This window comes from Mugil cephalus, chromosome 15 (genome assembly GCF_022458985.1).
Source record: "Mugil cephalus isolate CIBA_MC_2020 chromosome 15, CIBA_Mcephalus_1.1, whole genome shotgun sequence".
NCBI lineage: Eukaryota > Metazoa > Chordata > Actinopteri > Mugiliformes > Mugilidae > Mugil > Mugil cephalus.
In genome coordinates this window covers 191,727-219,255 of record NC_061784.1, presented here as the reverse complement: position 1 = coordinate 219,255, position 27,529 = coordinate 191,727, and the positions used below count along the sequence as shown (strand labels likewise).

The window sequence follows — 27,529 nt, the reverse complement described above, 5'->3', positions numbered from 1 at the left end:
ATCAAATTGTTTTCCGCATACTCTACAGCTACCACTGTGGTGATTTTCAATTTATTTCACTGCATCACTTTCTGAAAATGTGATGTTGAATTCTTATCCAGTGAATGATGTATATGGGCAGATTAAAAAAAAAAAAATAAAAAAATTGTTTTCTGCAAACTCCACCAGATTCTGGTTCCACACATCCCCAGCTACCACTGTGGTGATTTTCAACTTAATTCACTGCATAATTTTCAAGTAAACTTGTGTTGAAAGTATGCTCCATGAATGATGTATATGAGCAGATTAAAAAAATAATTTAAAAAAAATAATCAAATTGTTTTCTGCAAACTCCACCAGATTCTTCTTCTACACGTCCCCAGCTACCACTGTAGAGATTTTCAACATATTTCACTGCATCATTTTCAGATAAACTCGTGTTGAATTTGGCTCAATGAATGATGCACATGGGCAGATTAAAAAAAAATTATTAAAAAAACAAAATCAAATTGTTTTCTGCAAACTCCACCAGATTCTTGTTCTACACATCCCCAGCTACCACTGCGGTGATTGTCAACTTAATTCACTGCATCATTTTCAAATAAACTCGTGTTGAAATTGTGCTCCATGAATGATGTATATGGGCAGATTAAAAAAATTATTAAAAAAACAAAACAAATTGTTTTCTGCAAACTTCATCAGATTCTTCTTCTACACGTCCCCAGCTACCACTGTGGTGATTTTCAACATATTTCACTGCATCATTTTCAGATAAACTCGTGTTGAATTTGGCTCAATGAATGATGCACATGGGCAGATTAAAAAAAAAATTAAAAAAACAAAATCAAATTGTTTTCTGCAAACTCCACCAGATTCTTGTTCTACACGTCCCCAGCTACCACTGTGGTGATTTTCAACTTAATTCACTGCATCATTTTCAAATAAACTCGTGTTGAAATGGTGCTCCATGAATGATGTATATGGGCAGATTAAAAAAATTATTAAAAAAACAAATCAAATTGTTTTCTGCAAACTCCACCAGATTCTTGTTCTACACATCCCCAGCTACCACTGTGGTGACTTTCAACTTAATTTCACTGCATCATTTTTCAATAAACTCGTGTTGAATTGCTAATGAATGATGTCATATGGGCAGATTTAAAAAAATTAAAAAATAACAAATCAAATTGTTTTCCGCAGACTCTACCAGATTCTTGTTCTACACATCCCCAGCTACACTGGTGATTTTCAAATAATTCACTGCATTCATTTTTCTAATAATGTTTTGAATCTGCCTAATGAATGATGTATATGGGCAGATTTAAAAATTTATTTAAAAATATACAAATTAAGTTGAAAATTGTTGGTAGCTGGGGACATGTAGAACAAGAATCTGTGCGAGTTTGCAGAAAACAATTGATTTTGATTTTTAATTTATTTTTTAATCTGCCCATATGCATCATTCATTGGAGCCAATTTCAACACAAGTTTATTTGAAAATGATGCAGTGAATTAAGTTGAAAATCACACAGTGGTAGCTGGTGACATGTAGAACAAGAATCTGGTGGAGTTTGCAGAAAACAATTTGATTTTATTTATTTATTTTTTAATCTGCCCATATACATCATTCATTGGGTATGATTTCAACACGAGATTATTTGAAAATGATGCAGTGAATTAAGTTGAAAATCACCACAGTGGTAGCTGGGGGCATGTAGAACAAGAATCTGGTGGAGTTTGCAGAAAACAATTTGATTTTGATTTTTAAATTATTTTTTTTAATCTGTCCATATGCATCATTCATTGAGCCAAATTCAACACAAGTTTATTTGAAAATGATGCAGTGAATTAAGTTGAAAATCACCACAGTGGTAGCTGGGGATGTGTAGAACAAGAATCTGGTGGAGTTTGCAGAAAACAATTTGTTTTTATTTATTTATTTATTTTTTAATCTGCCCATATACATCATTCATTGGGTATGATTTCAACACGAGTTTATCTGAAAATGATGCAGTGAAATATGTTGAAAATCACCACAGTGGTAGCTGGGGACGTGTAGAACAAGAATCTGGTGGAGTTTGCAGAAAACAATTTGATTTTGATTTTTAAATTATTTTTTTTAATCTGCCCATATGCATCATTCATTGAGCCAAATTCAACACAAGTTTATTTGAAAATGATGCAGTGAATTAAGTTGAAAATCACCACAGTGGTAGCTGGGGACGTGTAGAAAAAGAATCTGGTGGAGTTTGCAGAAAACAATTTGTTTTGTTTTTTTAATTATTTATTTTAATCTGCCCATATACATCATTCATTGAGCCAAATTCAACACGAGTTTATCTGAAAATGATGCAGTGAAATATATTGAAAATCTCTACAGTGGTAGCTGGGGATGTGTAGAACCAGAATCTGGTGGAGTTTGCAGAAAACAATTTGTTTTGTTTTTTTTTAATCTCCCCATATACATCATTCATTGGATAAGAATTCAACATCACATTTTCAGAAAGTGATGCAGTGAATTAAATTGAAAATCACCACAGTGGTAGCTGTAGAGTATGCGGAAAACAATTTGATTCTTTTCTTAATTAAGTTTTCAAATCTGACTATGCAGAAATGAGTTGGATTCTGAATATGCTTCAATAATTATGTTCTGTCACTTAGTTTTAATCATTAAATAGAATGTAGTAAAATAACAACAAAGTAATGACTGATATATGTATTTCAACAAGTGAAAATAAGAAGAAAAATATAGACTTCCGAGTTTGCGGGATGCACTTGAATGCACCATAAAGCCGCTCAAACGTTTTACCGTCCGATGCGATGTAGACGGGCACTCGATTTTCAAGTGTAGATAGCGCGACCGTGCCTCGCCGAAGCGCAGGTGGCGTGACTGCAGTCAGAGACTCTTGTTGCAAACACATGTCGCGGAAGGGAGCGGTGGAAAACTACGCATCCAACAATGCATTGCACGACTCCCAAGATGGCCGCCGCAGTGTCCGTGTCTGCGCAAATTTCCGGGCGGGCGGATCGGCAGAAGGCATTCGCAGTGCAGTTCTGCAAGAAATGCAAATTGCTTCTAGTTTCTTTTCATATGAACCGCTGACGGCCGGCTTTTTTCCATCTCCCCATGGCATCATCTTGGTGTATTCAGTCCATAACTGCTTGGACCCCTCATTGCTGCATGCAGCTATATTTATTATCATGATTATTATTATTATTATTCCGCTTTCTTCTGCCATTGGAGTCTATGGCAGCCCATAGAACCGTATGGTGAAAAGTTGTGAAATTTTGCACATAGCTTAAGGACAGTCGGACATGCCATTGGCTGTTGGGACACTGAACATCCGTCTTTGACGTTACACTAGGTCAACAACCACCACGCGGCGGTTCCCGTTTGGTCACAGAAACTTGGAGCAAACAGCAGCTAATGTCGAGGCTGGAGGAAGGACGAATGCAGAAGGCAAGTATCAAACTGAAGCTGAGTAGTATTAGCTTTATTTACCACCATGCCTCTGACTTTACTAGGTCGACAAAACCAATCCGCTAGCATGTCGTCAGTTGAAATGTTAGCTAACTATGATGACAAAAGTATGGCCGGTGGACGTCGTCTTCACGTGGCGTCTGCCAGTCTTAGTCATAGATATATATCTATGAGTTAGTAGTCAGCCAGACCAACCACTTTTTGTTTTATTTACACTAACGTTAGCTTAGCACGTAACAGTGAGTCATTGGGGTCGAAGCTGCGAGGAACCCATTGTGTTTCTACGTTTTCTTATTATTATTTGGGGTCCAAGCAGCGAAGCTGCAGGAACCCCCCCCCCCCCCCCCTTTTTTTTTTTTTTTTTTTTTAGTGTTATTATTGGGGTCCAAGCAGCGAAGCTGCGAGGAACCCATTGTGTTTCTACGTTTTTTTTTTATTATTATTATTGGGGGTCCAAGCAGCGAAGCTGCAGGAACCCCATTGTTTTTGTTAGTGTTATTGGGGTCCAAGCAGCAAAGCTGCGACGAACACATTGTGTTTCTACGTTTTCTTCTTCTTCTTCTTCTTCCGTCTTCTGCTATTGGAGCCTATGGCAGCCCATAGAACTGTATGGTAAAAAGTTGTGAAATTTTGCACATTGATTAAGGACAGTAGGATCTTTAATTTGACTGAGTTACATGTTGCCAGTAAGTACGCTCTAGCACAACTAACGGGTCAAAGTTGGAGGTACATTTGCGTGCGTAACTTTTGAACCGTACACCCGAAATTTACAAACGAGGTATCTTTGTGATCCTTGGATCATGCTGAGTTCACGTCAAATGCGTCATGATAGATTTTTCGTCATCTTGGATTTTGTCAAAAACCTTTAAAAAAAAGTTTCACACGTCGCAATTTTTGTCCGATTCTCACGAAAATCGGCACAGACTATCTTCAAAGCAAGCCGCGCAACAGTTACTAGATTTTACTAGGGTTTTTTAATTCCCACTTCGTTCGTCCGCTGCGGCCAATCGAAATCAGAGGCAAAGGCGCCATTTTCGATGTGAGCTCATATCTGGGCAATGGTGTGACATATTGACATCACATGTGGTATTATGGGTCGTGACATGGTCCCAAGTGGACACCATGAATTTGGTGTCGTTTGGCCACTAGGGGGCGCTATAATTAAAAACCATGGTTTTTGCTGATATCTGTTGATGGGTTTATGTTTGAAATGACTTTGTGACATACACAGGTACTGTGGGGTGCCCCATTGATAGTTAATGCCAACTTTTTGTGTAAGCCGATTGTTGTCGGCGGCGGCGGCGCCAAACAGGAAGTTTGCTCTTATTTCGGCGACGCTTTGACTTCCGAAGACCAAACTTGGTCAGACTCTTCGGGACTCCCTCCGAAATGCGCAATAAAAATTCAGCTTCATTCGCCTCTAGGGGGCGCTGTAATTAACAAATTGTGTTTTTGCTCTTTTCTCTTGACATGTTAGGATTTCAGAGTAAATTTTCTTGTTTGCTGAAACTGTGTAATGTCCCCTTTCAGGATCTGGCAAAACTTTTCACACAATCGCAAGAATTTGTCCGTCATATTGGATTCTGTCAAAAACCTTCAAAAGTTTTCACGGGTCGCAAATTTTGTCCGTTTCTCTTCCGATCTTCCGACAGAGCTGCACAAAAGTTACTTAGTGGCATTTACATTGTCAAATCAGTTACAGCCAATCAAAATTGCCAGGTGGCTGGCAACCAGGAAGTCAGCTCGTATTTTCGCCAATCCAATTTCAAATTCAAATCAAAACGTCTCGTCAAGGCTTATGGCCAATGGCCGACGTGCTTGGACCCCCACGTTGCTGCACGCAGCGATATTTTGGTTTTGTTATGTAACAAATGTTCATAAATATATTGTTTTAAAAAAAGAATAAAAAAAGCTTCAACCAAACTAAATACAAGCAATTGTTACACAAAATTATGAATTGTTGTACTTCTCGTAAAGTAACCTGTATTAAGCCACAACAAGAGGTCTATTCTATGTGTTTTTCAGGTAAAGGTTATGTCCGTATCACGGAAGCCTTGCTAAGTCATCCTTCATTTAGAGATGCTCATCGTCTGACAGCTAGTCCTGCTCAAGTAGACATGTTGGATGACTTCTATGCCTATGATGAAGATGGGACCAGGTAAGACGGTTACAAAGGCAGTAAATATGTGAAGCCCTCTGGCATCAATCACTCTTTAAAGACTGTTTTGTACAGCAGCAGACTCTGATATGAAGAACCAAAAACTATACACGAAATAGTTTGACACAGGACACTTGTCTTTGATGATTCTCAGTCATCCAGGTCATGGTAATCCGAAAGGCGTTGAATAAAGGCAACTGGGCCTGTAGAATTTCTTGAAGATGTTTCGTCACTCATCCGAGTAGCTTTTTCAGTTCTGAATGACTAGTGGGCACTTGAGATTTAATTAGGAAAACACTGCGGGTAAACCCACCAGAAATTTGCTTGACCAGAAACTGGTGCCACTCTTTCCTTAAAGGCTGGGTACTTATCTGTCATTAAGAAGGGGAACTGCGTGCCTAAGCTACTTATCCTATGAATGGATCTCTTACAATGCTGTTGTCCGTGGGAGCCTCTATATTCTACATTTATTGCTTTACTGTTGTTTTTTTTTTTTTTTTTTAATTATAAATATAGAAATTGTATATACTCTCCCTTGAAGAAAAAGAACTCAGAGTGAATGGGGTGCTGGAAGCTGCTTTTGATTTATAACTGTTTGTACATTCACACAGGTTTTCTCATGATGTGACTCCAGTGATTCTTGCAGCACACTGTCAGGAGTATGAGATAGTCCACACCTTGCTGAGTAAAGGGGCTCGCATTGATCCTCCTCACGACTACTTCTGTGGCTGTGATTCGTGTAACTACCAGCAGCAGTTTGACTCTTTCAGCCATTCCCGATCAAGAATCAATGCCTACAGAGGTCTTGCCAGTCCTGCTTACCTCTCCCTGTCCAACGAGGACCCTGTGCTGGCGGCACTGGAGCTCAGCAACGAACTGGCTATGCTTGCTAATATAGAGAAAGAATTTAAGGTACAAATGCCAGTCCTGTAAGATCACTGTGTAGTTCCTGGCAGTGCTACTGTAGAAGAAGACAAAAAGTGTATTTACCACGTTGCTGCCAACCAGCTGCTAGTAAAAGCTGCCAGTAAACACATTTTATGAGGCTTCAGAGAGGAAGCAGAAACAGATTAGGATCTAGATCCTGTGGTCAAAGCTCACATAAATGACACACAAAAAATCTGTAATAATTGTTAGGCTCAAAGTAGGAAAGTATGTTACAGATACTATACAGCAGGTCCCCAATGTTTTTAACATCTATATACACTGCTCACACTATTCCATATACACTATTCACACTATTCACTAATTTAATTTCTTGTTATGAAACGTATCCAAACATTTTTGTGTCAGTGAAGGAAAGCATCACTGCTTTGATGCTATGAAGTGAAAAGTAAAATAGGTATAGTTAACTAGAGCCAAGATGGCTGCCTATAACTATTTTATACCACAAATTAACACCATACTTATCTTATAGTCTTTGTAGGATAACATCTGAAAAATTAGTCATGCATTTTTGTTTCAAAATGACATAATTATTGTCAAATGCAGTTAAAATCTTTTGTTGTACTGAAAGCTACATTTGTGTTTGATCTTAAAATCTCTTAAAACCTCAAACAATTACATAATGTCACTTGCAAACTCCTTGCTTCATTCATAACGACCAACCACCTCTGCTGCAATTCCCTTGTTTTCTTTCCTTGTGGTGCTCATAGAATGACTACTGCCATCTGTCGAGCCAGTGTAAGGACTACATGGTGGGCCTCCTGGATCTTTGTCGCAGCACAGAAGAAGTGGAGGCCATACTGAGTGGAGAAACTGCCTCTGAGGAGAGCTATGATGTACCAGGGCGCCCCTCCCTCACACGCCTCAAATTAGCCATTAAATATGAACTCAAAAAGGTCAGTGTGCTTTCGAACAGCTAATGACACAGGGTCACAAAGAAGTTTTATGAGCATGTAAATGGCAAACATTTATCTTTGACTAAAAGTCAAAAGTTTGAATACACCTTCCCATTCAATTTAGTGTATGTTAAATGACCACAGTCATTCAGATTGATTTCCAACCACACCAGAGATTTATTTCACAGCTCCTTGTCAACAATGTAAACAATTTATTTTACTAACTTATCATTGGTTCACAATAAAAAATACCATTTGATTACTTGTCAAATTTTTAATATGGCAACTGAGCAGTCTTGACATGTTATCGCCAAGGATGCAAAGAGGTCTGTAACAACTCATGATGTAATTATGGCCCGAAATGTAATAACTTAAATGTAATAAAAGTTCATAATGTAATACAATCATGAGCTCATAATGTAATAATAACTTTGTGCATAATGTAATAACTTATTACATTATGAGCCTTACTGGTGCCACTCCTAGTGAAATAACAGCTCATAATGTAATAATGGATAATATTGTGAGAAAAGTGTTGCATTGTCACAATGCATCGGTCTTATGTCGTTCATATAGCTATATCAAAGTTGCTCAAAATTGCTTTACACTGGATATATAATACATTCACTCATAAAAGTTATGAACAGAACTGGTGACAAAGGGCGGCCTTGCAACATCCAACACCAGGAACAGGTCCGACTTACAGCCAGCTACACGGCCCGAACTGGTGCTCCTTTCGTATGGGGACTGAATGGCCCTTAGCAAGGGGCCATCCATCCCACACTCCTGGAGCACTCCCACAGGATGCCTCTGGAAACACAGTCGTAAGCCTTCTCCAAATCCACAAAACACCTGTGGACCTGAAGGGCAAAACCTCCAGCACCATAGCGAGGGTGATGCATTGTTCCTCCTCGATCTGAGGTCCATAGGTCATAAAGCCATTCCTACCACCACCTGACCATAGCCCCAGTTAATGTCAGCAGCTCCCTGTCCCGACCGAAAACAGTGTGGGCGAGTTGCCACTTGCAGCATATAATGTTTTATATTATACCATAGTATGATATGTGGCTTGGCAGACCTCAATAAATGGCTAACACACAGAGGCAAACAATTTACAATCACCAGTCAAACTCACAAGTATGTCTGTGGAATGTGGGAGGAAACCACAGTATGCGGAGGAGACAAGTAGACACAAAAAACAACTCATTCACCCATTGATCTTTTCAGATTGAATACTGACACAGTCATTGACTAGACTAGACTTGATTTTTGTTGGCAGCTATAATTTATGGTCATGTATTATTTATCCTGCATTTATTGTAGCAACCATCACTGGTGAACATCCAGGGAGCAGACATTGAGATATTGGACTCTTAAAGGTACCAGGGTGTTCACCTAAACAAGAACCTGGACTGGATTACCGCAGGTCTTTCCTCCCCTCTGCTGTCAGACTCTACAGCCAGGTCTGCTCCCAGTAGACTACATATCGCAACTACATATGTGCAATATCCCACTTAATGTCCAATATCTCTTACATATACGTGTGGAAATACTCCTCTCAATCGTAACTACATGTACATATATGTATATTTCGTGTATATACCTGTCGTTTTTTGCACCGTCTGCATCTCCCTGCCAACGGGAGATGTGTGAACATATACGTACATTATTATCTATAATCATACCCCCTTCTTTACTTGAACACTGCCTTGTTTGTTGTAATACAGCTTTTTTATATGTTTTTTGATATTTTTATATTCTGTTTTTTAGTCCACCCATATGTGCACTGTGTGTACTGTTTGTTATGTTGAATGTCTGCTACTGTTAACGAGAATTTCCCCACTGTGGTATGAATAAAGTCTTGTCTTGTCTTGTCTACAAAGAAAATGCTATTTTAAGCTAATTAAACTGCAGTGCCCTCCTCTTTCCATAATTTACTCTCTTCTCATAGTCAAACACAGACCTTTTCCCCTAGTGCATTTTTGTCTATGTGTGCAATTTAGGCTTCTTTTCCTTGTTACGTATATGTATGTGGGCAGAGGTATATGGCATCTAAGTTGGCCATTGGTTCACTACGTTTTCCAGAAATTGTGTCATCCTGCTGACAGCGAGACAGAGGTGAAAGCATTTCCTTCCACCTTTGCACGAATGACAAAGGTGGAATGACAAAAGATGATAATGCAACACTTTTCTCAGTACATGAGCCATGCAATGTAAAATTTTAAAAGCCGTTTTCTCAAAATGAGCTCTCAAAATTTTTAACAGATTAAACTTGTGACACTTATCATTAGTGGAATGTGTAAGTATTTACCAAAAGCAATAAATAACTCCCTTCATTTTCCTATTCTTCAGTTTGTGGCTCATCCTAATTGCCAACAGCAGCTGCTGAGCATCTGGTACGAGAACTTGCCCGGTCTGAGACAGCAAACCACTGCTGTTAAACTGCTGGTGGTGCTGGCGGTGGCTATAGGACTGCCTGGACTTGCTGTGGCGTACTGGGTTGCCCCGTGTAGCAGAGTATGTCCATAAGCTCTCTGAGTTCACTCATGCACAAATGCACAAACAAGACTTTGAATTTCCAGGTTCTTGGATCTCATGATCCTCTTGCTCCTTCTTAGGTGGGGAAAGTGATGCGCAGCCCCTTCATGAAGTTTGTGGCCCATGCTTCATCCTTCACAATATTCTTGGGTCTTCTCATCCTGAATGCTGCTGACCGCTTCGCAGGCACCACCCTGTTACCAAATATGACCCACCAAAAGTATCCAGGAGATCCGCAACTCTACACTGACCAGCTGCTGCTCTACCGGATGACGACGACACCCTTCACCTGGATGGAGATCCTCATCATTTCATGGGTCATGGGTGAGCATAAGATGATGATGATGATGATGATGATAAAAATACTCATGAATCCCTTATCTTGTGTGTATTACATTCTTTAACCTGAATTACAGGCATGATTTGGGCTGAGGTTAAGGAAATCTGGAGTCAAGGACCTGGAGAGTACCTGGTCGAACCGTGGAACTTCTTAGATTTTGGGATGCTGGCGATCTTCCTTGCCTCCTTCAGCTGCCGATTCTCTGCTCTGAGACACACTGATATAGCCCAGACCTATGTATACTCACATTACACAACACTAATTAATGTCACACTGCCCCCTGAGATAAACTACTTTACTTTGGGTGAGCATGCTCACACATCTGCAGACTAAAACAGATACTGCACTTTAAATACCACCATTTGTTTAATGGTGGTATTTGTTGTTTAAACAGCTGCATTAAGTTAGTACAAGGTGGTCCATGAGAGCAAACAGTTGAAAACCTGGGCAAGATCTGGGCACTCATACTAATGACCAAACACCATCCGTTTCTGTCATAATTTACAAAATTTAATGGGGAGGATAAATAAAAGAATAAAAGGACCAAAAATTGTTTTTAAGGCAAAACTGAGTAGCATCTGCTATAAGGTTCACATTGTTTGCCTTTATCATATATTTCTCTTGGAGAACTCTCTAGCTCTACTCTTCAAATGTCAAGTGTTAAATTTGCACTATATTTTGCTACTTTATTAAGATATCCTGTTCAACATGACTTGCCAGCCATAAATACAAGCTGTGTGTAAGAGAAAATATTCTTTTAACCAAGGCAGATTTACCAACATTTACTACCTAATTCATGCTTTCTTTCTGTAGCACGTATCTACTGGCTGCCATCAGATCCCCAGCTGGTATCAGAGGGCCTGTACGCAGTTGCAGTGGTGCTGAGCTTCTCTCGGATTGCCTACATCCTCCCAGCTAATGAGAGCTTTGGCCCACTGCAGATCTCATTAGGAAGGACCGTCAAGGACATCTTCAAGTTTATGGTCATCTTTATCTTGGTCTTCCTGGCGTTCATGATCGGCATGTTCAACCTGTACTCTTATTACCTGGGGGCAAAGCAGAATGACGCCTTCACCACGTGAGACATTCACTGTGCACACTTGCTCTTCACAGACACTTTTCTTACCATTGCAACACCAGCTCTGAAAATTGTGAAACCTATGAAAATCTTTTTGCACATTGCAGAGGATTTAGAATTTAATCCATTATTTGAAGTTTTGTAGTTTTAAAACCATGTTGTAGTACAAATTTGTTAGTCTCGCCCTTAAAATCCACTGGGTGTGACTGTGGCTCAGTAGGTATAGTGGGTTGTCCACGAACTGAAGGGATAGCCATTCGATTGAGCAAGACATCGAACCCCCGGTTGCTCCCAGTGCAGCTGGCACTGGTGTGTGAATGTGCAGGTGCTTGTATGAGCGAATGGGTGGATGTGTCTCTGACTGTAAAAAGTGCTTTGATTACCTTTGAGTAGGTAGAAAAGCGCTATATAAAAGCAAGCCATTTACCATCACCATTTACCACTACTTGTCAAACCACAATATAGATTTCCTGATGCATCTATGGACTTGATTTATAATTCAGATACCAGAAAGGCTAGATAATTATGAATGGGTGTTATAAGAGCAAAATTCACATTCTTGTAATTTCACATCAGGTCCATAAATATTGGGACACAATTCTGATCTTTTTGGCTCTATACACCACCACAATGGATTTGAAATGAAACAAACAAGATATGCTTTAACTGCAGACTCATTTGAGGGTCCTTACATCCAAAACAGATGAACAGTGTAGGAATTACAACGTATGTGCCTCCCACTTTTTACAATCACCTTCAAAAGTACAAAAGTAATGGGACAATTGGCAGCTCAGCTGTTCCATGGCCTGCTGTGTGTTATTCCCTAATTATCCCATTTACAGGGAAAAGATCTAGAGTTCATTTCAAGTGTGCTATTTGCATTTGGAATCTGTTGCTGTCAACACTCAATATGAGGTCCAAAGAGCTGTCACTATCAATGAAGCAAGCCGTCATTAGGCTGAAAAATCAAAAAAAAACAAAAAAACATAAGGTGTGGCCAAATCAACATTCTTAAAAAGAACGAACACACCAGTGAGCTCAGCAACACCAAAAGACCCAGAAGACAACAGAAAACAACTGTGGTGAATCACAACTGTTGGCCAGATCAAGAACACTTTCCAGGAGGTAGGTGTATGTGTGTCACAGTCAACAAACAAGAGAAGACTTAACCAGAGTGAATACAGAGGGTTCACCACAAGATGTAAACCATTGGTGAGCTTCAAAAGCAGGAAGGCCAGATTAGAGTTTGCCAAACACAACAACAAAAAGCCTTTAGAGTTCTGTAACAACATCCTATGGAAAGATGAGACAAAGATCAACTTGTATCAAAGTGATGGGAAGAGAAGAGGATGGAGAAGTAAAGGAACTGCTCATGATCCAAAACATACCACTTCATCAGTGAAGCATGTTAGTAGTAGTGTTGTGGCGTGGACATGACTGCCAATGAAACTGGTTCCCTTTTATTAATTGTTGATGTGACTGCTGACAAGAGGAGCAGGATGAATTCTGAAGTGATTCAGGCAATATTATCTGCTCATATTCAGCCAAATGTTTCACAACTCATTGGACGGCACTTCACAGTGTAAATGGACAATGACATGAAGCATACTGTGAAAGCAACCAAAGAATTTTAATGCACAGAAGTGGAATGTTATGCAATGGCCAAGTCAATCACCTGACCTGAATTCAACTGAGCATGCATTTCGCTTGCTGAAGACAAATCTTCCGTTCCTACATTCGTCACGTGAGTAAGTGTACTGCGTCACTTCCTCATTCTGCACTGCTGCTGTGTGTGCTTGCACTGTTCCAGCTCAGTTAAAAGTGGTGAAACTCGTGCTTTGAGTTTACCTAACCACCTGTCCTCTTTAACACCTTGTTAATCTCACAATTCATCTCAGTTTAATCAGCTTTGATGTATTTAGCAGTTAACTATGACCACTCTCTCTCCCTCTACTTCTCCTTCTTTCTTCTGCTTGTTGTGCCACATGTTTAGCTACTCTGCCTCCTTTAGTGTTAATGGTACCTGTAATAAATGTAGTTCATTTGTAGCTTTAGAGGCAAGGCTCTCTGAATTGGAAGCACGGCTCCGCACCATGCAAAAACCCATAGCTATCCAGTGCCCTGCAGCCAGTGCGGGCTAACCAAGTGCAGCTCCTGTTAGCATAGCTCCTGCCAGCTGTCCCCCTGCAGCTCCCGAGCAGCCGGGAAACCAGGGTGATGGTACGAAGGAAGCATAGCCTTACCCGACCCACGTTTCAAACAGATTTTCCCCACTCAGTGACACATCCGCTGAGAAACAAACTCTGGTAATTGGCAACTCTATTTCGCGGAACGTGAAGTTAGAGAAACCAGAAACCTAAAACTGCTGGCTAAGGCTAAGTATGGTACGATTGTTATCGTCAGCAGTAATGACCAACGGTTACGCTAATTGGAGGTCACTAAACTTAATCTTGAATCAGTGTGTAAGTCTGCAAAAACTATGTTGGACTGTAGTTTTCTCTGGACTCCTGCCCAATCTGACCAGTGACGATATGTTTAGTTGTATGTTGTCATTCCACCGCTGGTTATCTAGGTGGTGTCCAGCCAACGACGTGGCCTATGTTGATAATTGGAACTCTTTCTGGGGAAAGCCTGGTCTGATTAGACACCCCACCTTGTCAGGTGCTTCTCTTATCTCTAGGAAGAAGGAGGAGGACAGCAATCTTCCACTCTGATTTATGTATTAATCCTAGACCTAAGCAAAGCTTTAATTCGTTTGAAAGCCTTACTCTTAGTCTTGCTCATCTAGACTGAAAAACACAAAAACAATTCTCTTTGTTGTGGTGTATCATCCACCTGCTCCTTACTCATACTTTTTAGCTGAATTCTCTGAGTTTCTATGTAATTTAGTGCTTAGAACAGATAAAGTAATTATAGTAGGTGACTATAACATTCATGTTGATGTTGGCAGGGACAGTCTTAGCTCTTCATTTATGTCATTATTAGACTCAATTGGCTTTTCTCAGAATGTAAATGGTTCAACTCACTGTTTCAATCACACCTTAGATCTTGTACTAACTTATGGCATAGAAACTGAAGGTCTAACAAGATATTCTCATAACCCTCTTTTGTCTGATCATTTCCTTATAACATTTGAATTTAATATAAGAGATTACACTGAAAGACATTTCGTTATGGTAGACACTTATACGATGATGCTGTAACAAGATATAAGGAATTCATTTCTTTTGTATTTACCTCAGTGCCTTATGTCAGTGGCGTGGATGACAGCAACCACAATTTAACTCCAACACAAATAGATTATTTTGTTGACAGCATCACTTAGTACAACTCTATATCTAGGGAGGGTAGCTCCATGGTATAATTCACAGTTGCACAGTTCAAAGCAGGCAATTCAAAAGCTGGAAAGAATTTGGCATTCCACTTATTCTAAAGAACTTCACATAGCCTGGAAAGATAGTTTAACAACTAAAAAAAAAAAAAAGTAAAAAAACAAGCATATTATTCTTCATTAATAGAAGAAAACAAGAACAACCCCAGATTTCTTTTCAGCACTGTAGCCAGGCTGACAAAGAGTCACAGCTCTGTTGAGCCATCTATTCCTTCAGCCCTCAGCAGTAATGACTTCATGAGCTTCTTCACTGATAGAATTGTTGGCATTAGAGATAAAATGCATAGCATCCTTCCAGCTGTCGAAGATATAAGTACAGTGGCATTAGAAACCTCTGTAGGACCGAGTCAATATTTGGATTCTTTCTTTCTAATTGATCTTCCAGAGCTCACTTCAGTTATTACAGCATCTAAACCATCAACTTGTCTTCTAGACCCCATCCCGACTAAGTTGCTCAAGGAGGTTTTTCTATTAATTAATATCAAATCAAATCAAACTTTATTAATACAGCACCTTTCATGCATAGACATGCAACACAAAGTGCTTTACACACATAAATCGAAACAATTACAAGTAAAACCCCTCCCTCCCACCCTCCATACCACACACTCATACACACCTGCACACTCTCACTACTGACAACAGGGAGAAATGGCATGACACTGAGGATTGAGGAAGCGCTATCTTTGGGGCCATCCACACTGGGAGGAGTCGCAGGCTGTGCCACAGGGGACACCAGCGCCCAGGCCCCCTGACCCCAACAGACAAGAGCCAGCCGGACCAAAGGGACCCAGGGACAGCGCCCCCAGCAGCAGCCCGGACACCGTTATTAGCATGGAGGACCCCCCTAAGGAGACACTGGAGTTGAAGCTAAAAACTAAAAACATAAGAAAGGATAAAAACCTTGAAATAAATATGCATATATATATATATATATATATATATATATATAAAATATAATCACATATGTAAGATGAACTTAAGATACCAATTAAAAGCCTGACTAAAAAGGTGAGTTTTTAACTGTGTTTTAAAAATATCAACAGTCTCTGCGGTCCTGAGGCTCTCCAGCAGGCTGTTCCACAGCTGGGGGCCATGCCGCCTCACCATGGGTTTTAGTTCTCGGTTTCGGTATGGATAAAAGGCCAGTGCCAGAGGACCTCAGGATCTGCAAGGGTTGATATGGTAAAAGCAGGTCAGATAAGTAAGAGGGCGCAAGGCCATTAAGAGATTTAAAAAGTAAAAGAACTTTAAAATCGATCCTGAAGCGTACAGGGAGCCAATGCAGCGTCTCTAAAACCGTTTTAATGTGCTCTTGCCCTCTGGTCCTTGTCAGCACACGTGATGCTGAGTTCTGTAATAATTGAAGATTTTAAATAGAGCAGGGCATTACAATAATCTAATCGACAGGAGAAAAAAAGCTCTGTACTGGCCTGAGAGAGAAATGGACGGACTCTGGCTATATTCTTAAAATGATAAAAACCTATTGTCATCATATTTTTGATATGTTGAATAAAATTCAGGTCAGAATCAAAAATCACGCCCAGATTTTTTACTGATTGTGTTGGTTTAAGATATTGTAGTTTGGGTAAAAGTTTCTCTCTCTGGTCTTTTCTGGTTTTGGTAAAAGATTCTCTCTCCGGGACAAAACCTCAGTTTGCATATATATATATATGTATATAATACGTGTATATATATATATATATGTGTGTGTATATATATATATATATGTGTGATTATATTATATGTATATATATATATATGTATATATATATATACATATAATATAATCACACAAAACCTCAGTTTTGTCCCGGTTGAGCTGTAGGAAATTTGCTGCCATCCATGACTCGATATCTGAAATGCAGTTAAAAAGGGCATCAATTGGCCCTGTGTCATCAGGAGACACGGCGATATACAGTTGCGTATTATCAATATAACTATGAAAGCTGATGCCGTGCCTCCTGTTGACGTCCCCAAGAGGAAGCATGTACAGATTAAAAAGAAGTGAATTGACCCTTGGGGAGATGTTATTTCTGTTTTAAATGTCATTAGCTTGGTTAAAAAACAGTTTTTCTAAAATTTTGCTTAAAAATGGTAAGTTGGATACAGGTCGGTAGTTATTAAAAACACTTGGATCTAAATTGTTCTTCTTTATAAGGGGCTTCACTACCTCCATATTAAATCAGATAAACTTTCTTTCAGTCTTTTTAAACTGCTGTAATTAACCCATTACTTAAAAAAACCCACTCTTGACCCAGATGTTTTAGCCAACTATAGGATAATTTCTAACTTTCCTTTTATTTCTAAAGTTTTAGAAAAGGTTGTTGTCAATCAGTTGGTTGATCATTTAAACAGGAATGGTTTGTTTGAAGAGTTTCAGTCAGGTTTCAGAGTTCATCATAGTACAGAAACGGCTCTGGTTAAAGTTACCATCAGACGATACTTGTCCTGCTAGATCTTAGTGCTGCATTTGACACTATTGATCACAGTATTCTACTACAGAGACTTGAAAGTATGATCAGGATTATAGGAACTGCATTAGACTGGGTTGAATCATATCTGTCAGAAAGATTCCAGTTTGTCCATGTAAACAACAATTCTTCTATATATACCAAAGTAAGCTATGGAGTTCCTCGGGGTTCTGTGCTAGGACCAGTATCATTCACATTATACATGCTTCGCTTAGGCAATATTATTAGAAAGCACAGCATAAACTTCCATTACTACGCAGATGATACCCAGCTATATTTGTCCATGAAACTAGATGAAACTAATCATATGGTTAAACTCCAAGCATGACTTAAAGACATAAAGGCTTGGATGACCTGTAATTTTCTACTTATTTCTACTTGTATTTTGCCCTAAACATGTCAGAGATTCATTATCTAATCACCTGGTTTAGTTGGATGGCATTACCTTGGTCGCCAGTACTACTATGAAAAATCTTGGTGTTATATTTGACCAGGATATGTCACCTTGGTAATATCATCAAAATTAGGAACATCCTTTCTCAGAGTGATGCGGAAAAACTTTTTCATTCATTTGTGTCTTCCAGGCTGGACAATTATAACTCATTACTGTCTGGCTGTCCAAATAGCTCTTTAAAAAGCCTCCATTTGATTCAAAACACTGCAGCAAGAGCACTGACAGGAATTAGCAAGAGAGATCATATTACCCCAGTTTTAGCTTCTCTTCATTGGCTCCCTATAAAATCTAGAATTGAAATTAAAATCCTCCTCCTCCTTGAAAGGCCTAGCCCCATCATATCTGCAAGACCTCAAAGTACTATATGGTCCCATCAGATCACTATGATCTCTAAATGCAGGTCTACTTGTGGTTCCTAGAGTTTCTAAAAGTAGAATGGGAGGTAGAGCCTTCAGCTATCAGGCTCCTCTCCTGTGGAATCAGCTCTCAGTTTGGGTTTGGGAGGCAGACACTGTCTCTGATTTTAAGGTCAGGCTGAAGAATTTCCTTTTTGGCAAAGTTTATAGTTAGAGCTGGACTTAACCATCCCTTAGTTTTGCTGCTATAGGCCTCGGCTGCAGGGGGATGATGCACTGAGGACATGTCCTCTCCTCTCTCCTCTCTGGCTCCTGTCCTCTAATATCTTAGAATTTATTTCTATCTCTTATAGTTCCTTTTTTATTACTAGCCGCTGTGTCTCACTCTCTCCCCTCCCCTCCCCCTTCATCTTATTGTGAGGGTCTCTGGTCTGGAGTGCTGAATATCTGACCTGTGGAGTTCAAAGCTACATCTGCTGTCATGGCCTCATCTAACAGCCCAGTCTTCATGGTCTGGAGTGCTGTGTATCAGACGTGTGGAGCTCCATAAACTACATCTACCCCAGTCTTAATGGCCCCTTGCAGCTGTCCACTCATACCTGGATGAACAAGTCACCAACCAGCCCATGAATCTTGTTATACTCTCAAATTCAATTCAATCAAGGTTTCTTCCTGTTAAAAGGGAGTTTTTCCTACCACCGTTGCCCTCAGGCTTGCTCTGGAGGTTGCAGACTGGTTTTTGTGAAGCGTCTTGAGACAATTTGTATTGTTATTGGCGCTATATAAATACAATTTAATTGTACTGAATTGAAAATACCGAAGGGAAAATGCCCCAAGAACAAGCATGAACATTAGACAGTAGAAGTGAGGTTTTGAATTGTTACATGGCGGCATAACGCTGCACGATTAAACCGATTAAATCAAGACTTTAGAGGATAACATCAACAGAGATCCGCGGACTCCACTCGCAATCGAAGAGGCTAAATTAAAACATTGTAATACCGCCAGAGTGGAGGCCCTAGAAAACTTTATCGACGAGTACTACCTGCGGTGCGTCATGGAGCCTTCTGACAATCCGGCCAAGAGAAAGAAAGCTGACTCCTCCACGGACACAAGCGATCTAATAACAGCCGAGGTATCAGTACTTGATTCTATTAATAAAAAACTAGATCTGCTAAGCCTTATGCACCAGGAGATCAAGGATCTCAAGTCAAGCTTAGAATTTTCGTACGATCAGATCGCTAATCTTCAAAGAGATAACGCCGAGCTGCGAGCGGACGTCACCTCCATTTCAGTTGAGGTAAACCAGCTCAAAAAGGAAAATAAACAACTGAAAGAGACTGTCCTGGACATACAGTCAAGGAGTATGCGGGACAACCTAATTTTCTCAGGGATCTCAGAGAGCTCCCCGGACAACCCAGAGGCCCTGATTAAAAAATTCATGACCACCGCTCTCAAGCTGCCAACGGAGACGGTGAATAACATCTCCTTTCACCGCGTCCACCGGCTCGGAGCCCGAGGAGGAAACCGTCCGCGTCCCATCATTGCTAAATTTGAACATTTTCAACAGAAGGTACTTGTGAAGAGCAAAGGACGCGAACTCAAAGGTACCACTTTCGGAATTAACGACCAGTTCCCGAAAGAAATCAACGAGAGGCGTAAAGTGCTGTACCCGATCCTCAAGGGTCATCGGCAGAGAGGAAAGAGGGCCGCACTTACAGTGGACAAACTTTACATCGACGGTCAGCTGTTCCGGGATGCAAACATCACCCCCTGGCTCTACTGACGGATAAGTATTAAGAAAAATAAGCCATGTATATTTGTTATTTGTATGTATATTATAAAGGTGTACATTTGTATATATAAATATAAATACTAAGAATAGGGAAAAAAAAAAAAAAAAACATAAAAGAAAAACCTCACAAAACGTTAATGTATGTCACTCCTCTTACCTTCTCACTCACCTCATACATCCCCCCCTGCTATTCTTCTTTCTTTCTTCTCCTTCTGTCCATGTCTCCCTGCCCTCCACACCTACCTCCACTCACCCCCTCACCCCCCCACATATCTCCGACACAATAATTTCCTTTCTCGTGGTGCTAATGTTATTAAGTTAACAATCCATTTTCCAGGAACTGATGCTATTGTTGATACGTATGTATGACATTGTTTGTACCAGGTATAATCAAGTATTCCAACACTCACCTCCTGATTTCTCTCCATTGTCTGTACATCCTTTCATGCTGACAGCAGCAGACAACCCCGTAAAGACGTACAAAATCCTCTACCAACACAACATACAAAGAAGGACTGAATGCTCTCAATCTCAATGTCACAGTTAACTGTTGTCTCTTGGAATGTGCATGGCATTCGCTCGCAGGCAAAAAAAATTAAAATTATGGATTATATCTCCAAATTACAAGCCGATATCTTACTCATTCAAGAAAGTCACCTACAAGATTCAGAAAAAAAATCTCTTATAGATCCAAATTTTAACCAAGTTTTCTCTTCCTGCTTCAACAGTAGACAAAGAGGAGTCTCGATTTTGGTCCATAAGAGACTCGTGTTTACCTTAAACAAATTGATAACAGACACAGAAGGTCGATACATCATCATTCAGGCATCAATCTTTAATAAATTATACACAATTGCTAATATTTATGCCCCGAATAACGATGATCCGGCCTTCTTTCACAAAGTCTTTTCACAATTATCTGACATAGCCGTCACACCCTTTACAATTATTGGAGGGGACTTTAACACAGTCTTGAATCCCTCTCTAGATCGGTCCCATAACTCGACACACATAAAAAAATCACAATCAGCCAAAGTCCTCAAAGAATACATGGATGAGTTTGGACTTGGCGATGGTTGGAGAATCAAAAACCCGACAAAGAGGGAATACACTTTCTTTTCCCCAGTACACCACTCCTTTTCTAGAATTGACTTTTTTCTGACAAACAATTCTATTGTACAAAGAATCAACACCAGTATACACCCTATCATAATCAGTGATCATGCACCGGTGTCCCTCCACCTTCAAATAGAACCCTCCCTAAAACCATCACCCACATGGCGCCTTAACACCTTATTACTGAGAGACCCTGAATTTGACTCATTAATAAGGAGGGAATGGAAGGGGTTTTTGGAAATAAATGACTCTCCAAATTTATCCCCATCTCTGATTTGGGAAACTGGGAAAGCCGTAATCAGAGGCAAAATTATATCTTACTCCTCTTACAAGAAAAAACGGGACCAACAAGCAGAAAAAAACATCGAGGATAAGATTAAAGAAATAACAGAACAATACACCGCAAACCCAAATGAACAATTATGGACCCAACTACAAAATGCGAAACTACAATTAGAAAATATCTTGACCAAAAAAACAGAATTCGTACTTCAACAACTTAGATACCAAAATTTTGAGCATAGCAATAAATCAGGCAAATTTCTTGCGAATCAACTCCAACGCAACAGAGAAAAATCTCTTATAAATGCAATTCAGGACTCAAGTGGCAAACACACTCAATCACCACAGGAAATTAATCAAATCTTTTACAGCTTCTATGAAAAATTATATTCAACAACTACCAACCCGAATCCTGACGACATTCAGACCTTCCTCAAAAAACTCAATCTACCCCAACTGACGGCAGAACAAAGAAACATATTTGATTCACCACTGACCATGGAAGTACTATTAACAGCTTTAGAAAACATGCCTATGGGCAAAGCTCCTGGGCCGGATGGTTTCCCTGTCGAATTTATGAAACAGTTCTGGTCAGATCTGGCCCCCTTGTTCCTAAGGACTGTTACAGAAATTAAAAACACAGGTTGCATAAGATCCCAAATGAATACTGCTGCAATTAAATTACTTTTAAAACCTGATAAAGACCCAACACTCCCTTCCAGCTATCGCCCTTTGTTATTGATTAATACAGACATCAAAACTATTTCCAAAGCACTAGCATCTAGACTAGAGAAAGTAATTTCATCAATAATTCTCAATGACCAAACAGGTTTCATCAAAGGCCGACAATCTACAAATAATGTTAGACGGCTCCTTAACCTGATCAGCATGTTCCAGCGTAGAAATACAGAAGCCATTGTTTTATCACTGGACGCTGAGAAAGCCTTTGATAAAGTTAACTGGGCTTTCCTCTTTGCCACCCTTCAAAATTTCGGCTTTGGAGAGTCATTTATCCACTGGGTTGCTGCACTGTATAATTCACCTAAGGCCACAGTCACCACCAATGGTTTCACATCACAAAGCTTCACCTTACAGAGGGGAACCAGACAAGGATGCCCCCTGTCTCCCCTACTGTTTGCTATATTTATTGAACCGCTCGCATCAGCAATACGTCAGAACTCCAGTATCCAGGGTATCCACTCATCCATCGCTGAACACAAGATCAATCTATATGCTGACGATGTTTTACTTTACTTGCAACAACCTCAGAGATCATTACAGGAAGCTTATAATTGTATTTCAAAATTTTCAGCCCTCTCTGACTACTCAATCAACTGGTCCAAATCAACAATACTACCAATAACGGACAAAGCATGGGATCCTGCAGACCATAAACCCCAACTACCCTTTTCCATAGGAAATATCAAATACTTGGGAATAAACATCTCACCTAAATTGTCAGAGTTAGTGCAACTGAACTTTGATCCACTTCTGGATAAAATCTGTGATGACCTGAAGCGCTGGACCAATCTTCCTATCTCTCTGATGGGACGCATAGCAACAGTTAAAATGAAAATTTTGCCTCAAATTAATTACTTATTCTCCATGATCCCATTCAAACCCACAGCAAAATGGTTCCAGAACCTAGATTCTGCAGTCACCAAATTTTACTCCAAAAACAAACAGACAAAAATTAGCCTCACCACCCTTCAAAAAAATAAATCAGAAGGAGGACTTGATGCACCGAACTTTACAATCTACTACCTGGCAAATCAGCTACAATACATCACCAAATGGATAAACCCAGAGGCAGATTACAATTCGTGGTTAGAAATAGAACAGGCCGACTGCCTCAACATATGCATTTCGGACCTGCCCTTCATTACAATCACCCTTAAGCGTCATAACTGCTTCCAAAACCCCATTATTGCCGCCACCCTGTCGGCTTGGTGGAAGAGTCTAGAGACCACAGGATCCCTGCTGGAACCCTGTGGGTTCTCCCCAATTTGGCACAACCCTGACTTTGTGAATAACAAAGTCCCTCTTCACCTCAGCACTTGGAAGTATAAAGGAATAACCCACCTCCATCACCTCTTCCAGGGGAACTTACTTATGAATCACAGAGATTTATTTGATACGTTTGAAATAAGAAATGGAAACTTCCTCCAATACCTACAGGTGACCAAGACAATCAGAAAGAAAATCCCAGTGCTCCAGAACTGCATACAGCCACCACAATTCGTCACCAACATTAAAAAACTCACACCAAAAAAGAAGAAAACCCTCTCTTTAATATATAAGCTGCTATCAACCACACATTTAATACATGTACCAATATCAAAATGGGAAGCCGATCTTTCCCTGTCTACAGACTTTGATTTCTGGACTCAGATCTGCCAAAATATATTTAAAATGACCAAAAACTCGAATTTACAGCTGATCCAGTTTAAAGTACTCCACAGATCACACACAACTCAATACAAGATGTATAGAATGGGCTTCTCCCAATCCGACAAATGTACACAATGCACCCAAAACTATTCAGATTCTTATTTCCACGCTCTCTGGCTCTGTTCTCCGGTACAGCACTTCTGGTCACTTGTAACACAGAAACTCGCCTTAATTTTGGACTGCAGAATCCCATTAACCCCTAACTTGTGCCTCATTGGTGACCTGGAAACAATCAGTCTTCCTCACCATCTATCACAATCTGTCCTTGTAGCTCTCACCATCGCCAAGAAAACAATCCTTATGAACTGGAAGAACAAACAGTCACTAAACATTTCCCAGTGGTTGAACCTTCTTTCCGATTATATATCATTGGAGAAAATATCTGCTACCCGAAAAAATCAGTTGACTCTTTTTGCCAAAAAATGGTCTGTATTCTGCGACTCCCTCAACCTTAATTTACATCTAGACTTTGCCTGCTAGCTTTTGCCACTTCTGTTCCACTTACTGTAATGCTATAATAATATTTCTCTTACAGTGATGAATGTCGTTATGGAAAAGATTTTATTGCCCTCTTCATCCAGGTTCACTAAGGAGGATCCCCGGACCACAACACCTTGAGCATGCATTAGGGGTGCCCTACTCCTTCTCACCCCTGGGTTGACTTCCGGCCCTGAGCGGTTTACCCGGCTGGCCTCCCTCTCCCCCACGTGGGGTGGCGATGGAGACTTGCCTGGGGTTCCCTGTGGCTTCGGCGCTTGCTCACTTTCCTGGGGTCGTGGGGTATCGGTGGCCGACTCTCCCTGGATCTCCTGGTGGGCCTTGGCGGTCTGGGCTGGCGGGCTCCCTGTCCCCTCCTCTCCCTCCCCTCTGCAGCGCCCTCCTCCCTTCGCCCGGCTCCTCCTCCGGCCCCTCCTTCCTTCCGCTGGTGGCTGGGCCCTCGCTGGTCGTGGGGGGCCTTCCTGGGGTCCGGGGGGCCCCGTCGATCGAGGCCACGCTCGGCGCCTTGGGGTCGGAGCCTGAGGGTGTGGGGGGCTGCCTGAGTACCACCCTGGGCGTGTCTGGTCGCTCCGTCGCGCTGGGGCTGGGGGGGCTGTGGGGGGTGGGGTCTCCGTCCGCCTTGGGGGCACCCCTGCCACCCTGGGGGGTGGATGGGGGGGTAGCTGATGCCATTGCTCGGCTGGTCGGTGTTGGTTCTTCGGGGTTTCCTGGGGTCTGTCGCATCCTGGTTGCTGTTCTGGGCTGGGGGCGGGGTCTGGTCGGGGGACTTCCTGAGTCCTGGGGGCCCTCGCCCCGTCTGTGGGTCCCATGGGCAGCTGTTGCGCCTTGGCCCTGCTGCCGGGGACTTGGCCCTCACTTGCCTGCCTCCTAAATTGCACTCACCTCACACTCCACCATACACTATGTCGCCCATTACAACCAAGGCTAGATACACCACACACACCCATCCCAAGTTTTTAATGCACCTCACCTTAGGGGTCCACCCAGGATCGGTCAGGGTCAGGGCAGGCTGCAGGACAGTAGTGTGCTGCAGTCCTCTGACCCACCTGACCCTCCTGTTTGCCCCCTGTCTTAATGCACCACACCACATCCAGGGTCACGGTGTAGGGGCTTGCTTCCTCATCAGGGACTGAGGAAGCACAGTAATAGGGACACTGTCACTTTTCATTATCCATTGGCACGGCTTGGGGGGCCTGGTCCTCCGCTAGCAGGGGGATCTTGGGCTGGCGGTCTGTGGCCCCACGGCCGTTGGTAGGGGTATCTACCTAGGTTCTCTGGTGTCCTCTTGGCCTGGCTTTGTCTCCTGGTGCTGCGTGGCGACGGGTTCGTGGCGGCTTCCTTGGGTACCCGGTTGTTCCGGTATCGACTGGTTCGGGTGGCTTGGTGCTTCCCCTCTCCCTTCGATGGGGGGCTGGGGTCTCTCCCTGGCGGATGGGGGTTCTCTCTTCCCGTGGTCTCCCTGGCCCGGGTGCGCCAGGGGCATGGGGCCGGCTCCCTGGCCCCCCTGCTTGGATGGCCCGTCCCTGGTTGGGCGCTGGGCCGGTGCCCGTCTGCGGGGGCTTTTCTGGGCTCCTGGGGGAGTCCTCTCGGCTGGAGAGGTGTCCATGGCTGCCCTGCGGGCGGGGGGTGGGGTCTTTGGGGGGGGTGTTGGCGGCGGTGGGTGGACGGGCTGCGGTGGCTGGGGGGTGTGGGGTGTATGGGGGGCTGCTCTGGCCTGCACCGACTTGTGCTCGCTTGGTCGGTCTGGGGGTGTTGGTCATCGCTCGCCATCTGCGCTGGGGTGTGGCATGCCCCGTGGCTACGGTGGTTCTCACTCATATTTAGGGAATGCCCACATGCGTGTGTGTTGTCACCTGCCAGCCCGTGCTGGATCACATCAAAAAGAATTGATGAGTCCCGGCTATTAAGGGCTGGATTATTGTTTTCACTCTATCACTACGTGCCCTATGGCAGACTTCTCTCCTTCCATTGGGACACCCTTACCCCCCCCTGGACTCTCTCATCTCTCCAGAGATGACTGTACCCAGTCATACTTGAGTGAGGTGACTTGGGAAGCACAGAACCCTACACTCCACTAGTTCCTACTAGCACCACATGTATCTCCTCCACTGTCCATCCTTCTACATCTTTTCTTTCCTTTGTTCCCCCCCTCTATCCACTGAGGTGTAGCACTGCCCTCCCTGCCACACAAGGTCATTACACTCAATAAAGATCAACAGGACAATTCTCAGGGAGGGCTGGTGATGGTCACACTCACGCACTGAAGTAATAAAGCTTTCAGCTGCAAGAATATAACTGCATCAACCTCATATAATGTTGACACCCTGTGGTGTTCAACTATGCAGACAAATGCAGACAAAAAAAAAAAAAAAAAAGACAGTAGAAGTAGAGGCCTGGCAGAGCATCACCAGGGATGAAATCCCTGGTGATACGATCCAATACTTCTCAGTTTGAGAAAACAGCTTCAAGTACAGAAATGATGCAAAATCACAAACTCAAACACAGGTCTAGACGAGGTACAGAAAGAGGAACGTGGTGCATTTGAAAAACCGTGCCGCAAAAAACAAAGACAGATGCATCATCATGGAAAGACAAACGATGCAAACCATGAAACGATCTGCAAACCATGAACGTTCTGCTGTATTTTCAAGCACAGTGGTTCAGATAGCAGTTAGTGGAAATTTTGCTATCTATCCGATACCAAGTAAATACTAGGCTAGTATCGCCGATACTGATACTTTTCTTGAAATGTCATAATCATCAAATGTCATGATCATTGAAATGTCATGATACGGGACAAATATTTAGTCAAATAAACAGTCTTTCTTAACTAATTACAGTATAAAACAACTTAACAGTACAAAATTTAAATAATTCCCCTTTTACTACATACAATTATTTTAGCTGTCAGCTGAGAGTGCGTGTGTCCAGCCCAGCACGAAAGCCAAAATAGAAGACAGGCTGATATTGTGTCTGTCTGAATTACCTGAATTTACCTGTATTCATGAGGGCCTTGTTCTAACCTTTTTTAAGCCTTCAGAACCAAGCTGATCTGTTAAAGTATGCGGTTTTTCAAATACCGTAACTCACAATGGTTTGCATTATTGACAAAATTGTATATGATACGAACAATGTAACAAAAATATAAATATGACAATGTCAATAACAACAACAATGGAAAATGAAGTCAGTAACAGTAGTCAGTTGAGTAAATAAGTAAACAAAAGCACATGTAATAGCAAATATTAAAAACTGCACAGAGAGGAAATGTTGGCTCGTTAATTTTCCACCACAGAA

At 41.6% G+C, this 27,529-nt stretch overlaps 1 protein-coding gene across 2 annotated transcripts in view; it reads left to right on the top strand.

Moving 5' to 3' along the window:
- Positions 1-27,529, top strand: part of trpc6a (transient receptor potential cation channel, subfamily C, member 6a) — a 69,023-nt gene that overhangs the window by 24,228 nt on the left and 17,266 nt on the right. For both annotated transcript variants that reach the window (XM_047607541.1, XM_047607539.1), the window contains exons 3-9: positions 5,486-5,618; positions 6,230-6,530; positions 7,274-7,459; positions 9,812-9,976; positions 10,078-10,321; positions 10,414-10,641; positions 11,151-11,415. In XM_047607541.1, the coding sequence (XP_047463497.1) occupies positions 5,486-5,618; positions 6,230-6,530; positions 7,274-7,459; positions 9,812-9,976; positions 10,078-10,321; positions 10,414-10,641; positions 11,151-11,415 (1,522 nt within the window). The remainder of the gene's footprint in view (positions 1-5,485; positions 5,619-6,229; positions 6,531-7,273; positions 7,460-9,811; positions 9,977-10,077; positions 10,322-10,413; positions 10,642-11,150; positions 11,416-27,529) is intronic.